The sequence below is a fragment of the Pygocentrus nattereri genome, chromosome 4, assembly GCF_015220715.1.
Source record: "Pygocentrus nattereri isolate fPygNat1 chromosome 4, fPygNat1.pri, whole genome shotgun sequence".
NCBI lineage: Eukaryota > Metazoa > Chordata > Actinopteri > Characiformes > Serrasalmidae > Pygocentrus > Pygocentrus nattereri.
Genome location: NC_051214.1, coordinates 30931893 through 30946660, shown reverse-complemented (window position 1 = coordinate 30946660; position 14768 = coordinate 30931893). Strand labels below are relative to the sequence as shown.

The window sequence follows — 14768 nt, the reverse complement described above, 5'->3', positions numbered from 1 at the left end:
TCAGAGAGGAGATACAGAGCTTTGAAAGAGAGCTGTTTTGGACTGAATGCAGTCCAACAAAATTCTGCCCAAACTTGACCCCAATCCGATGTGAGTCCAACCAAATTACCTATCACCAATAATGGAAAAAGGTCAACATTCTTAAAGGGGAATTCCATGGACTTTTCAAAACTTCAGAGTGGTTTATGAAATGTGAAGTTCTTTACTCTAGAGACACTTACTGAGTCAGAAGTGTTTACAGTGGTGCTGATGGGAACCAGACATCTAACAAGTTTAATGCCTCTAAAAGGTCCCTCAGAAAAAGTTATTACATGACATGACTATGAATACACTGCCTGATGCCTGAGCCATTGTTGCATTGAATTTTTTCTTTTTTTAATCCATTCATGACAGTCCCCAAAGAAAAATATTTTTTCCTGATTTTCCTCTATGTTACTATCATCATCAATTTCATATAAAACTCAGAAGACACCTGTATGTTCACTACTGTTTTTTTTGTTTGTTTTTTTTTACATGGATAGTGATAGGAACCAGACATTGAAAGTGTTTAATGCTTTCTCAAGAAAAACAATTACTTGAAATGTTTATACTAGATGCCTAAAATATTATAAAATATTGCTCTCAAAACCTGATTGTGAAATTAGGTTTTGAGAGCAACTTTAAATACATTTGTGGTGGAGAGGTACATGTAGGACATTGTAAGCGAAAACAGATTTACCGCTATTGTACCTTCAACAACAATACATATTAAACTAAGAAAGCACATTTCAGTAGTCTATTTGTAAATAAAATGGTCAATTTTCAATCATGTTTTCTATCACCACTACTGTGAAGAAACCTGAGCCAGTAAGTTTCTCTACAATGTGTCATTTCACATCACACTACTACATGACTTTGTTCACAGTTCAAGGACTGAATACAGAAATTTTGAAAAATCAGTGCGTCTCTGAGCAAAAGCAATTGAGTGATCTAAGCATGTACATGTCCAAATCTACCTCTTATAGTCTAGCCAATATGAGCCTGGACCACAGGTTTTAAGCTTAGCGTGACTAAGATATTAGTTGGACCATGATGATTCAAATACATGATTGTACCAAAGCAGGGTTTGTTAGACTATTATTAAACTACTGGTGTGCATATAAACATTGACATACAGTGAACACCATATAGTATCCCATTTCTTATTTTGGCATTCAAATAATTTTGCTGAGTCAAGTACATTCTTGAACCTAGCACCCTGAGGTCTCTTACTGTCTACATACGAATGTCACTGATGTCACCAAATTGCAGATTTTTATGAGAACCGGAGGGCTTTGTCAAAACCATGCACGGTCAAAACCATGAGTGACTCCAGCATGCCAGGTTTAAAATTGAAGAGACTAAATTTAGGGAGGAAGAGTAAAGTAGCAAGAAAAGCAGCAGTAAATGCAGGACAAAATGTATTGAAGGGAGACCACAAAGGGAGGCTATGAGAAACATGGATGTCCACTATGAACAAACCCAAAAAAAGTTTTGAAAAAAAAAAAAAAAGATATCTGAATCAGGACATGACTACATTCTTTAGGTTTGGTCAAATATTTCAGGCTCCACTTTGAAGAATTAGTGCTTTGAATTCTGTGTTTAGAATTCTCTTTAAACTTTTCAGGTCTAATTTCAGTGCCTAGAAAGCAGACCCTAAAATAGCTAAATCGGAAATAACCCATTTTTCTACAATTGGCTCACTGTTTAGGAATTTGGTAAATAGTACACTCTGGTTGGAAATGATCTAGGATTCAGCCAGCATCGCGTTTGTGAGGGTAACCATTTTGGCAGTGAGTGGAAGAGCTGGCAGACTTTGTCCGCAAAGAGCATGACATCTGCTGTGGGGTAAAAGCAACCTAATTCACTGCTTGTGTCAACACATCTTCGTCAGAGACTCCCTTCAGCTAACACCTGACATCTGTCCACAGAAAGGCACTGACATGTTATAGCATATGTGCCTTTAATATGTTGTCAAACCAAGCTAGTAAGCACCTCAGTAGAAAGTGATCAACAGTGCTATCATATTCCAAACATCTAGGGCAAGGTGCTTCGTATTTGTAACAGATTTTACATAAACAGGACATTCGTGGCATACTGCGTGGATAGGTTATTGAACTGGTACAATCCAGAGATTGTTTTTTTTCTGTTTTTCCAGCTTTTTGTCTTCAAAACTGGCTAACATGACCACGGAAGATGTTTAATTAGAATTATTTTGATGTTTGTAAAAGAATATATAATTATAATTCATATGGTAAACATCCAGTAAACAATCTCTGTGACTGTACACAGTTATGACTTGAAACACAAAAGCAGTAGAAGAAATAATGTTAGATAAAAAACACAAAGTAAATGGCAAGCAATATGTGCAAATGTGTCTAGGGAACAAATGAAAAATATGATTAGGGAATATAATATCTTATACTATCTTATAGGAGCTTTACATTAAACATAATATAAGAAAGCTGTAAAATATAATCTATTGTACATATTCATAGTAATCTACTTTTGCAAAGAAGCGCTATTGCTGATGAACTACGTCTCTACTTTGATTGAAATTCCTCTTGACATATATTAAATTTCTGTGTTACACATCAAATCATAAGCTGTTCAACTAATGGGAGTGGTGGGTCAACAGGGTCATATATTGAAGACTTTGGTCCGAAGCAAATAAATATGTAGGCTACCTCAAAGTCAATACATCATTTAAACCAGCCACAAATAAAATCTAATGCTAATATTATAGATGAATCATAATGGTATGGAAAAAAGAATTTACAACTCAGTCACAGTAGCTGGCTACCACTAGAGTTTGGCACGTGTTATTTCAGCAAAGACAGTCTCTCAGGCTTCAGCTCCCCCTACTGGATTGGAGGTCTGTCAACAGGTGGATGGCTCTAGTGCAGGTGATACTGCAGTCAGACCTAACTGTAGGAGCCTCCAGCTCACACTTGTCCATCATGAAGACATTCACAGTATTAGGTTGGATTGGTGCCAGCTACTGCCCTTCAGTTTGCTGTCACTCTGCCAGCCTCCTCAACCTCTGCCGTTGCCTCTTCACCTGAAACACATTTAGTTTCCACATTTGTTACGTCATGGCAGTTAGCATTGCTTCATCCTCTGCATGTTTGAGCATGATGAGAGCTTGATAGCTTGATATCTCATTACATACACTCTTAAAAATTGAGCTGCCAAAGGGTTCTTTGAAGGGATGTCACGAAACTGTGTATCCCAGGCTGGTCCTCAGGGCCTCCCAAGTGGTCCACATTTTTGCTCCAACTTAAGTCACAATACATAGGGATTAAGGAAAAATGTGGTCCGTCTGGGTGGTCCCAAGGACCGATTTTGGAAAGATTACCTTAAAAAAACAATTGTTGGATCCATTAACCACTTTTTGCTGCCAAAAATGAGACATTCTTCACAGAAGCAATGATTGTTCTTCTGTCTCCCTAAAAACCCTATTTGGAACCTGTATTTTAAGAGTGTACTGTTATGCTTTTGACCTGTCTAAATCAACAGACCTCAAGGTTTTATTCTAATAAAACTTGTTCATTGGGTATTCTCACCTGCTTTCTTGGCCTGGGTGTCTCTGGTTTCATCTGTAGGGCTCAGGTCATCTGGAGGCCATCGCAATTCCCCACTCTCCACGTCTCCACTTTCAGTGGGCTCTACCACGATGGATGGCAAACGCTTGGACAGCTTAGGGTACCGCTCATGAGAATCTGGAAAAACCTGTAACACGGGAGTCATTGGAGTCACTCGTTTCTTGAGTTATGGCTTCTTGTCATGCATGCAAGATCAATAAGGTTATAACAATTTTTCCCCAAAATATCCCCACAGATTATCAAGGGTTTAGAGCAGCAAGATCTCATTAGAGCATGGAGGCATGCACACACTGCTGAAAGTTCTTGAAGTGAATTAACAGGCTTAAGGCAACCGCAATCCATATTCAGCCCTGAAGAGTTCAACACTCCGCTTTGAATGTCTATGCACGTCCATTATGGCCAATCAGAGAGTCTGTTGCCGAGGTGATCGCTCTGGATAAGAATAAACACATGTTTACAGACTGTTCCCCACTGTGTGCTACTCCAAAGCCTCCATTAAGAGCAGCAAGATGGGTCTCAATAATGAAATGTCCAGCATTCACCTCACAGCATGTATACGTCCTTTGACCACGCCACATCTCTGTTTAGAGTTCAGGAGAGCAAGACGCGACTTGAATCATGTATGATTATTTCTAAAGTGCACTTGTGAAGTGATGGAGATGAAAGAGAGAAAAAGAGAGGGACGGAAGACAGGAAAGGGTCATGAGACTGTGACAAGCCATAACGATAAATACAGAAAGGCATATTGACCAAGCTCCAGAAAGTTCTTTATATTAGCCGCCATCATGAAACAGATGGGAGATATGTAGGATCTATTCAACTGCATGTATGAGCAGTGTTCATTCATGCACACGCACACAAAAAATGTAATGATGATAATTTCCTGAATAGATTGTGACCTTTCGAATCTCTCCCAAGCTTGCTGGAAGCAATCAGAATTCATCTGGTCTTTATGAGCATACAGACATCAGATGGGCTTTTAGGGGGCAATGAGAACAAAATGAAAGGGACAGCAATCAGGCTGAAGTGATGGAGGTGCAGTCAGAAATAGATCCTGTCAACAGAGAGCAATGGAGGAACATTTACACCTGTCAGCCATCCGCAGGGACACTGGGGAAGCAGAGATGAGAGAAGGAAAGAGGCAATGGAGACACCTCACAACTCTGAGCATAGCCTGTGTTCCTGCACGCATGTGTTCTGTGTGCCTCTGTGAAATGAACATGTCTCAGCAATTTCTTTGACTGTATGAACTAGTTTGAATTCAGCAAGTGTCCCTGAATCATCCTTTGTATATGATGATAAAGAGCATTAATATAGTTAATAAGAGGATGTACAAATCTATAGTAGATAAACCGAAGTCTCAAACATTCAAATGGTAGCAAAAGGTTCACTCGATTTTAAAGGATTTTACCATATAATCCTATGCATATGAGGCCAAAATTCATGAATTCATGATTATGAATAAAAAAAAGTCAAACTAAATCAGTGTCACGATTGGTCCATCCCAGTCCTGTCCATGTGCTTTGTGTTGTGGTCTTCAGTGTGCGTTTGTTTTGGTCCAGCCCCCTTGTTTGTTGACTCCACCCCTGATTGTTTTCATCTGTCCCTCGTTATCCCTGTTTTATAAGCCCTGTGTTTCTGCTTTGTCTTTGCTGGTCTTTGTTTGATTGTGCTGTTTGTTTGATGTGTTGTTTGAACTGTTTGAACCATTTTAACCTGTTTATTGTTTGTCAACATGTCTGTATATCGTTCTATCTGTGTTGGCTCTATGACCCTGGACTGTTTTGACCATGATCCTGGATTTGCCCATGATAAAAGTCGCTTATCTCAGCACGTGCATCCGCCTCCTCGCTCCCCGTTACTCTTCTTCTTCTTTTGGCTGCTCCCTTTAGGGGTCGCCACAGCTGATAATCTGCCTCCATCTTGCCCTATCTACTGCCTCCTCTACTCCTCGCTGCCCGTTACAATCAGTTCAATCAGTGAAAAAATTCATTGAATATTCTTTGTCTGATACTCTTCATAATTTCCCCCAAATGAACACAAATAGCATTCAATGACAATGATAACACAGCGTATTGCTATGTCTGTTAGGAAGTTTTTCCTTTATCCGTTATTCCATTGCTGTGAGGTTAATTACAGAATGAGCTCTGGAGTCAAAGTAAATTGTTATCAAACTTAAAAAAAGAGAAAAAAAACAACTACATACATTGCAGATTTTATCAGTAATGTCTTAAATTGCAGGTTAAAGTAATACAACTTTGGAGTATAATAGTGGGAAAGGGGATGATGATCATAAATGTAAACAATGCAAATATCCAAATGTGACTTTACTTTGTAATTTGTACTGTTATACATTTCCAAAATAAAAATGATTAAACAAACAAAAAAAAGCAATACAACTTGAACAGGTCACCTGAAAACCGATGTTCTGGTCTCCAGATGCTCCATAGTCTCCAACCGCCGTCTCACAGGTGTTCATCACCTCCGTCATAATGTCCTGCACACAAAAAGCCTCAAATAAGAAATGACAAGGAAGCGAACTCTCCAGCACAAAACCATTACTGTCAGAAAGCTCAGCCAATGCATCCATGCTCTCATTTGCCTATGAATGCGGTGGAGCCTGAATCAAACCAGCCACCCGAAATAACCACAGCTGGGTTATTTTCTCAGTTCTAAATGAGTGAGACCAGCCAAAAATATCCTTTCCAGCTTCCACATCTTGAGGGCTTGCAATGGTTCATTTGGCTGCTGCCTATTCAGATCAGCTAATCAACCGATTAGAAGTTGAAATTGTATTCGCACAATATCGAGCCCACTGATGGCTACAGAAACCAGAACTTTGAGAATTCATGAAAATACATTTGAAATGTACCAAACAGTTTTGTCTGAACTAAATCAGAGAGGAAGATATTTTTGGTCTCAGCTGCAGAAATCAGAGCAAATAAGGAGGGCAGTTTGGTTTGTGGACATCATCCCTGATCTTTTTGGGGAACATTTCAAAACCCTAAGTACTTCCTTCAAAAATAACTAGGATAGTCTGTCTTCCTCAGCCCAGACTGAAATCCTTAATATCTGTAAAAATGGCACAACTACATATAGAACTTTTTTTACTATTATTTTCACTGCCTGTCAAATCACAGCACAGTCTTGTGGAATTCCATTATGCAGTTCACCTCCAAGTCCATAATGTATGCTACTTCTGTTATAGGTTTGTTATATTTACCTCAATAACTGTTTTTTGAATCAGGTATAGCTGTCATTCATGATGTATTAGTATGAAGCTTCTGACTGATGCTATGCACCGATATCTTACCCTTATTACAACATCCATATCAATGTGTTATGACTGTTTTCTTTTCAGTGTTCAAAGTCATCAGTATAATAGATCAAATTACATTTCCTGATGTGAAATTCAATGTTTGATCCCATTTGCATAGGAGCCTCTCATTTTATTAATAGTAAAAAGACATTTTGAGTATTGCCAAATGTGTATGCTCATCTGATTCATCAGCTTGGCCAAGAGATCATCTTGCTGTCCCTAAACAAATCTTGAATACCTCTAGTTGAATCTAACATACTGTACTTTAAATGAATGAATGAATGATCCCAACACTAGTCCCTATCGAATGGCAGTAATTTGAATTCTTTCTAAGTAAACAGCCATGTGCTATGGTGCCATGGATAGTGCCATGGTCAGTAAATATACATGGTGATGTCTCAGTAATTAATATTGCTTTTAGCATTTTTGAGGACCGCTCACAGACAGCACTGAACAACGCCACAGTAAGGCACTCTGCAGCTTTTTACTAAGTGATCTTAGCACCTACTTGCATTTACATGGATTGCTCAAATTGTCATCTTCAAACTGTCCAGTTCGGCAAGGCCGAGTACTGGCCTACACAAATATTTGACACTTGAACTGATCAAAAATAAATTTTAAAAAGTTGACCTGATAGCCTGCAGAAAGGCAGCTTGGGGTTTTTCATAGCTGTTGTGTTTTTAATTCTCCATAAATGTTGAAACCTTGTCTAAGGCTACCTGACTCAGACTGTACATTTCCTACACAGTGCTGCATAATCATGTAGAGTAAATGTAAGGTGGCATTTTCTCCACTGACATGAGACAGATAATTTCCTGTTAGTCTTTGTCTTTCCTTAAGAAGAGAAGTCATGGCCAGGCAGCAAGACATTTTTACATTTGAATAAGCTTAAGGATCTGTGCTTATCATTTTTAAAACTATGGTAACATTTTAATTATAGATTATTATAGATGCTTTCTAGATACTCAACTCGCAGTGAAGTTTATTAATTAAATGTATTAAATACATTTTTCTTAACCCTAACCCCAACACTAACCTAATCCTAAACCTAAATCTGGTCCTAAACCCTAATCCTGTCACTAAGCCTAGTACTCTTGAGAATCAACTGTTTCACTCAATAGTTTGTAAAGAATTTGAACATTATATATAATCTGTGAAGGGCTGTCTACATAAAGTGGAATGTGTATTAATATTTCCATGATTTTCATTGGGGCAGTACAAGGGGGATGCCTTCCCCACTGAAAAACAAATCATCCCACTTTTCAATCCCTATTAGCTTAATGTGATATTGTTATAGCTGTAATATAATCATCGTGTGATACACTCTGAGATGTCTACTATAGATTCCATCCATATTTGAGAGGTACAGTGCATCCGGAAAGTATTCACAGCGCTTCACTTTTTCCACATTTTGTTTTGTTACAGCCTTATTCCAAATTGAATTAAATTAATCTTTTTCCTCTAAATTCTACACAAAATACCCCATTGTGACCATGTGAAAAAAGTTTTCTCGAGAGTTTTGAAAATTTATTAAAATTAAAAAACAAAGAAATCATATTTACATAAGTATTCACAGCCTTTGCCATGAAGCTCAAAATTGAGCTCAGGTGCATCCTGTTTCCACTGATCATCCTTGAGATGTTTCTACAGCTTAAATGGAGTCCACCTGTGGTTGATTGGACATGATTTGGAAAGGCACACACCTGTCTATATAAGGTCCCACAGTTGACTGCATGTCAGAGCGCAAACACCAAGCATGAAGTCAAAGGAATTGTCTGTAGACCTCCGAGACAAAATTGTCTCGAGGCACAAATCTGGGGAAGGATACAGAAAAATTACTGCTGCGTTGAAGGTCCCAATGAGCACAGTGGCCTCCATCATTCGTAAATGGAAGAAGTTCGGAACCACCAGGACTCTTCCTAGAGCTGGCCGGCCGTCTAAATTGAGCGATCGGGGGAGAAGGGCCTTGGTCAGGGAGGTGACCAAGAACCCAATGATCACTCTGTCAGAGCTCCAGCGTTCCTCCGTGGAGAGAGGAGAACCTTGCAGAAGGACAACCATCTCTGCAGCAATCCACCAATCAGGCCTGTATGGCAGAGTGGCCAGGCGAAAGCCACTCCTTAGTAAAAGGCACAAGGCAGCCCGTCTGGAATTTGCAAAAAGGCACCTGAAGGACTCTCAGACCATGAGAAACAAAATTCTCTGGTCTGATGAGACAAAGATTGAACTCTTTGGTGTGAATGCCAGGCGTCATGTTTGGAGGAAACCAGGCACTGCTCATCACGAGGCCAATACCATCCCTACAGTCAAGCATGGTGGTGGCAGCATCATGCTATGGGGATGTTTCTCAGCAGCAGGAACTGGCAGACTAGTCAGGATAGAGGGAAAGATGAATGCCGCAATGTACAGAGACATCCTGGATAAAAACCTGCTCCAGAGCGCTCTTGACCTCAGACTGGGGCGACGGTTCATTTTTCAGCAGGACAACGATCCGAAGCACACAGCCAAGATCTCAAAGCAGTGGCTTCAGGACCACTCTGTGAATGTCCTGGAGTGGCCCAGCCAGAGCCCAGACTTGAATCCGATTGAACATCTCTGGAGAGATCTGAAAATGGCTGTGCACAGACGTCTCCCATCCAACCTGATGGAGCTTCAGAGGTACTGCAAAGAAGAATGGGCAAAACTGCCTAAAGATAGGTGTGCCAAGCTTGTGGCATCATATTCAAAAAGACTTGAGGCTGTAGTTGCTGCCAAAGGTGGTTCTACAAAGTATTAAGCAAAGGCTGTGAATACTTATGTAAATATGATTTCTTTGTTTTTTAATTTTAATAAATTTTCAAAACTCTCGAGAAAACGTTTTTCACATGGTCACAATGGGGTATTTTGTGTAGAATTTAGAGGAAAAAGATTAATTTAATTCAATTTGGAATAAGGCTGTAACAAAACAAAATGTGGAAAAAGTGAAGCGCTGTGAATACTTTCCGGATGCACTGTATACTCCAAGTTACCCTGGATGTTTTGGAAGTTCTTCATGTCAAACCAACAAGTTTGATCAGGTAAAAGCAAGCATGTACACCTTTCATTAGGAAACATCTAATGACTGTAGAAGTATGAGAAGCTTATCATTGAGGTCGGAACAAATCCTTTTCTCCTAGAAAAAGTAATGTTACCACTTCTGTTGGTCTGTTTGTCATGACATTTTGACGCAGTGTGACAACAAAAATGAAGAAAAGAAGTTTTGTTCTGACAGTGACGTTATACTTTTTTGCTTTAGGAAATAAAGGGCTGTCTGTCACAGGATAAGGTGGTATGTCATCAAAAATGCTTTTATTCCATAGACGTTGTAACCATAATATACCCTGCAGTCATTTGTTCCACCATCCCACTAAGTATGCTGAGTGTAACACGGACTTCTTGACCATGTTGGCCTAATCTCTGATGTACACAAATGTCGCCTCAGCATTGTACGTTAATCTGACTGCAGACCTGTTATCAGTTCGGCATTTACATGGATAACGTCAGTCTCTTCAGGGCCTACTGATCTGAGATAAGGTGAGCGAGGAGGCTGAAGGGGCGTGTCATGAGCTTTGATGTGCCGAGCCCATAAGCTTGAAATAAGCTTCAGAGGTGACAGGTGAGACAATGCTATCCGCAGCTAGATAAGTTCCACTTTAACAGATTTTTCCTTACTTATCCTCACTGAGGAGGAGCTGATCCTGGCATTACAGCTTATCGTCCCTGATACAGGTGTCAGTGTAGTCTGTTCACTCAGAGAGAAAGAGAGACTGAGGATGAATTGGGTGGGGTGAGTGAGTGAGTGAGTGAGTGAGTGGGTAGATGAAAGTGAGAAGTAAAAGAGCAGTAATATAAAGCAAAAGAGATTAAAGGACCATGAAAAGAAAAAAAAACTGCCTCCTACGGCCTTAACGTGGTCTGGATACTTCCAGAAAACAAAGCTGTAACACCCCAGCACAACAGGCCACAGTGATGAAGGAAAAAAAAACTTTACTAAAAGCATTATTCAAATTGATCTGCTGTGGCGGCGGCACGACCTGAAGCGGAAGAAAGAAAAAGAGAAAGTGGCCGAGTTGTTTGTGCTCTCTCTCTCTCTCTCTCTCTCTCTCTCTCTCTCTCTCCATCACTGGACTGAGAAAGGACTAATTATTCATGCTTGTTATTATGATCACAGTGGCCAACACAAACGCAGCTTGCTCGGCGGGCACCGGGGGCCGTTGTTAGCATACAAGCCTTTTCATCAGTAAATTTGAGCGGCAGAGACAAAGCGGCCTTGAGTGAGGGATCAAAGGGCCATGCTTGTGTTTGGTGCCATTTATAGCAGGACAAAGGCGCAGTCAAAGGCTGTCTCTGTAGGCGGCCGCACAAAGCCTTCATTTGCTCATCAAAATATTTTCAGAGAGGCAACCCCTAAAGACAGTGGACGTGTTAATTCATCCACTGAGGATGGTGCAAAATAACAAAAAGTGTAAGCTTTTGTGTCTGTGTCTATGTGTGGGCAGGAACAGTCATGTCAGCTGCATATATATATATGTATGTCCGTGTGTGTCTGTGTCTGCGTTTGAAATCTCTCAGGAGCTGATTCATAAGGCTGCATTACTGGAAGCTGTAACTGGTGGAAGGTACCACTCAGGACAATGAAAAGGAAATGACTGATTTCCATAAACAGCCCCGTTTTCTTTCAATTAAAGGTGCCTGAGCTGTTGCTGTGCAAGGCTTGAAGGTTGGGGAAGCAAAAAATAGAGATGATTTCCTGAATAATTGAACATGGCTGGGTCCAAGGACAGAGTTCAACCCCCACCCCCCCTCCTAGCTGTATGGAAAATCTTATTCAAATGCAGGGAAATGATGGATACTGGCCTGACTGGTGCTTCTGCTGTCATCCGCTAATGGATAGCGCAGACATTACGCCTCACAGATGACTAAACATTATCTTTGCTAGCCTCGGGTAACAATACAGGGAACTACGGATGCTATGATTAAAGCAAATAGGACTATCTAAGTCGTACACGAAACCACTGACGGCACGATAGGTGAGCACAAGAGTCTTAGAGCAAACTGCAAAAAAGTGAAATCTGCACTACTAAATATAAAGGGTTCTTTAGAAGCCTTACAGCTTAAACAGTTCAGTGGTTCTTTAATCAAGGCAGTGGTTATATATCGCACCGTGGACACTTAAAGAGCCATTTGAATACATGTGGTTCCTTGCATGGATAAATGGTTCCTCTTTATGCTGGAAAACCTTGTCGTCTTCAGGGACGTCCAGATGGTCTTTATTTTTTTCTCCAGCCCAATGTGTCGTGATTTGGATTGAATTAAAAATGTGGCGTCCCTGGGGACCAGTCATAGGATCACTGCTTTAAAGGACCTTTCTAACAATGGTTCAACAGCACTAAACAGTCAAAGCACCTTTTTGGGGTATATATAGAACTATTTTTGCTAAAAATGTAGAAAAACCAAATTTGGACATTCCCGAAAAGGATAATCTATTAAAAAGGTCTTCACGAGTTCAAATTTGTTATTTTCCATGGCATCGTACCAGAAACAAAAAACCTTGTTGGCAACTTTAATTTTAAGATTGCATGTAAGACACAGCAACTTGGCAAAACTTCAGTTTCACAATCTCCAAAAACACAAGCTGGATCATGTGCTGAGCGATTCTGGCACTTCTTGACGGAGCTGATCTCCTGAAGCTGGACCGCTCTATCTGAGAGATGTAATACTGTTGTAGCATACTTGAGATTTGAGTCTAATATTACCCCATGAGAGATTAAATCCACAGCACACAATCTCAAATGTTACATAATTTGAAAAATATGCACTTGCAATGGCAGAGCATAACTGGAGAAAAAATGGCAGCAGCGTACAGCATGTACTTCAGCAGTTTAATGGATATATTTTTAGCAGAGAGTAGGGCTTTAACTACAGATATCATAGATGATGATGTGTGGTCTGTATTTCTGAGAATGGTTTAACTTGTTGGTATGACACAAAAAAATGTCCAATAGATTTCATGCAGCTTGGAGAATAAATCTCAAATATTGATATACAGTATCTATAATAGACATCTCATGTTATCACATAACAATTATACCACAATTATATCGGGTATGTCACACTGACATTCACTTTCAGTGATATAACTTGTGATATTACTCTATAAAAGAGCATTAAAAATGACTGGTTAAAACTATAAAGACCCTCCTGTCGGCTAAGTAACTGAACTTCTTGCAGTTCCAGAATTATTCCTTCCAGGGATTTTCTTAAAATACCCTCCGTCTATAAGAGGTTGAGGTCTGTGCCTAGTTTTATTATTACATGTTCAGTTCAGCTCAAAGGTGCTGTTAACATCCAGCTTAAGAACAAGCAGAAATCAGCCTGTGTCTGTAATGTATGGCATTATGTTTCAGTGCAGTGAGTGATGTGTGGGCTGTGGGGTCTTACCTGTTTCTTCAGTGGTGCTGAGGGTCCCCGTGTGCGCCGCTGTGTGTGGCCGCTGTGCCGCTGTTGGCCGAGTGAGTGCGGTGTGTTCGGTGAGCAGTGTGCAGTGAGCGCGCGCTCCCACCCTCCAGCTCTCTGATAGATCCGCGCGCGCAGCAAACTTGTTAACGAGTGAAATTTCACGCGCAGCAGCCGAGACACAGGAGACACGCGCGTGCGAGCGGCGTTTGGGCTCAGCCAATGAGTGACACGGAGAGCAGTGCCTCGAGCTTGTGCGTGGTAGGGGTGCTTGCTTGTGTTTGTGTGTGCTTGTCTTGATATCCTTGTGAGGACTACATGTAATGTAAATTTTGTTTCATCACAAATTACTTTTTTTTTTTGCAAAAAAAACTGTTTAGGTTTAGGTGCAGGTGTATTATTATTACTTTGTAGGCTAGGGTAATAACAAAAATCAACAGAAATCAGTGTACTAGTACTCACTAGCAATGTAAGACAAACGCGTGTGCGCGCGTATGTGTTGGGGGGCGTGGGGTGTGTGTGGAGGGGGGTCTTTCACTTTCTTTCTTTCTTTCTTTCTTTCTTTCTTTCTTTCTTTCTTTCTTTCTTTCTTTCCTCCCTCCCTACCCTTCTTTCTTTCTTTCTTTCTTTCTTTCTTTCTTTCTTTCTTTCTTTCTTTCTTTCTTTCTTTCTTTCTTTCCTCCATCCCTACCCCACTTTCTTTCTTTCTTTCTTTCTTTCTTTCTTTCTTTCTTTCTTTCTTTCTTTCTTTCTTTCTTTCTTTCCTCCCTTCCTACACCGCTTTCTTTCTTTCTTTCTTTCTTTCTTTCTTTCTTTCTTTCTTTCTTCCCTACCTCTTTCTTTCTTTCTTTCATGCTTATATGTTCATTATAGCCTGAAAAAACAAATGCACAGAATACAAAACCTTACTATACAACCCTCTTAGAATACCCAGCATAGACCATCCATAGAATATCCTGTGTTTTGGATGCTGGTCAACTAGCATAACTATGCTGGGTAACTAAACCAGCATCAACCAGATCAGCACAAAAGCAGCATAAACCAGCTTAGACAAGCATGGAATGCATACTGCTCTATGCTGTTTTTTCCAGCAAGGAAGGAATTCTTCTTCATTAGTCACTAAGGCCTCTACAGTATTCCACAGTTTCTTCAGGGTACTGCAGCGCTGTGTTGTCTCTCAACTGTACTTCTGTACTTCATTAAAAAGCCAATTTTCAATGAACTATCACAGCTTTAAACCACATACCATGTGCAGGGCATGGGCAATTTATTCTCAGTCATGCATTTTTAATTAAATGGGTTATAAATTCTTAATAAACTATTATTGATCATGTTACTCTGGAAGAGGCAGG

At 40.1% G+C, this 14768-nt stretch overlaps 1 protein-coding gene across 1 annotated transcript; it reads right to left on the bottom strand.

The window, feature by feature from the left end:
- Nucleotides 1-475: 475 nt before the first annotated feature.
- si:dkeyp-72h1.1 (uncharacterized protein LOC799956 homolog) lies at nt 476-13626 on the bottom strand. Its single transcript, XM_017683695.2, has 4 exons — nt 13402-13626; nt 6037-6120; nt 3585-3750; nt 476-3079 (listed from the first exon to the last, which is right to left on the bottom strand). Exons 2-4 carry the CDS (start codon nt 6112-6114, stop codon nt 3027-3029), a joined length of 297 nt encoding a protein of 98 aa, XP_017539184.1. The 5' UTR covers nt 6115-6120; nt 13402-13626; the 3' UTR covers nt 476-3026.
- Nucleotides 13627-14768: the final 1142 nt, after the last annotated feature.

Excerpts from the sequence above, each read along its gene's own strand:
- si:dkeyp-72h1.1 (XM_017683695.2), bottom strand. The coding sequence starts at position 6,114 with ATGACGGAGGTGATGAACACCTGTGAGACGGCGGTTGGAGACTATGGA. Across the intron at positions 3,751-6,036 it reads ACCAGAACATCGGTTTTCAG|GTTTTTCCAGATTCTCATGA; the intron begins GTGACCTGTTCA and ends CCCGTGTTACAG. Across the intron at positions 3,080-3,584 it reads CACCCAGGCCAAGAAAGCAG|GTGAAGAGGCAACGGCAGAG; the intron begins GTGAGAATACCC and ends AATGTGTTTCAG.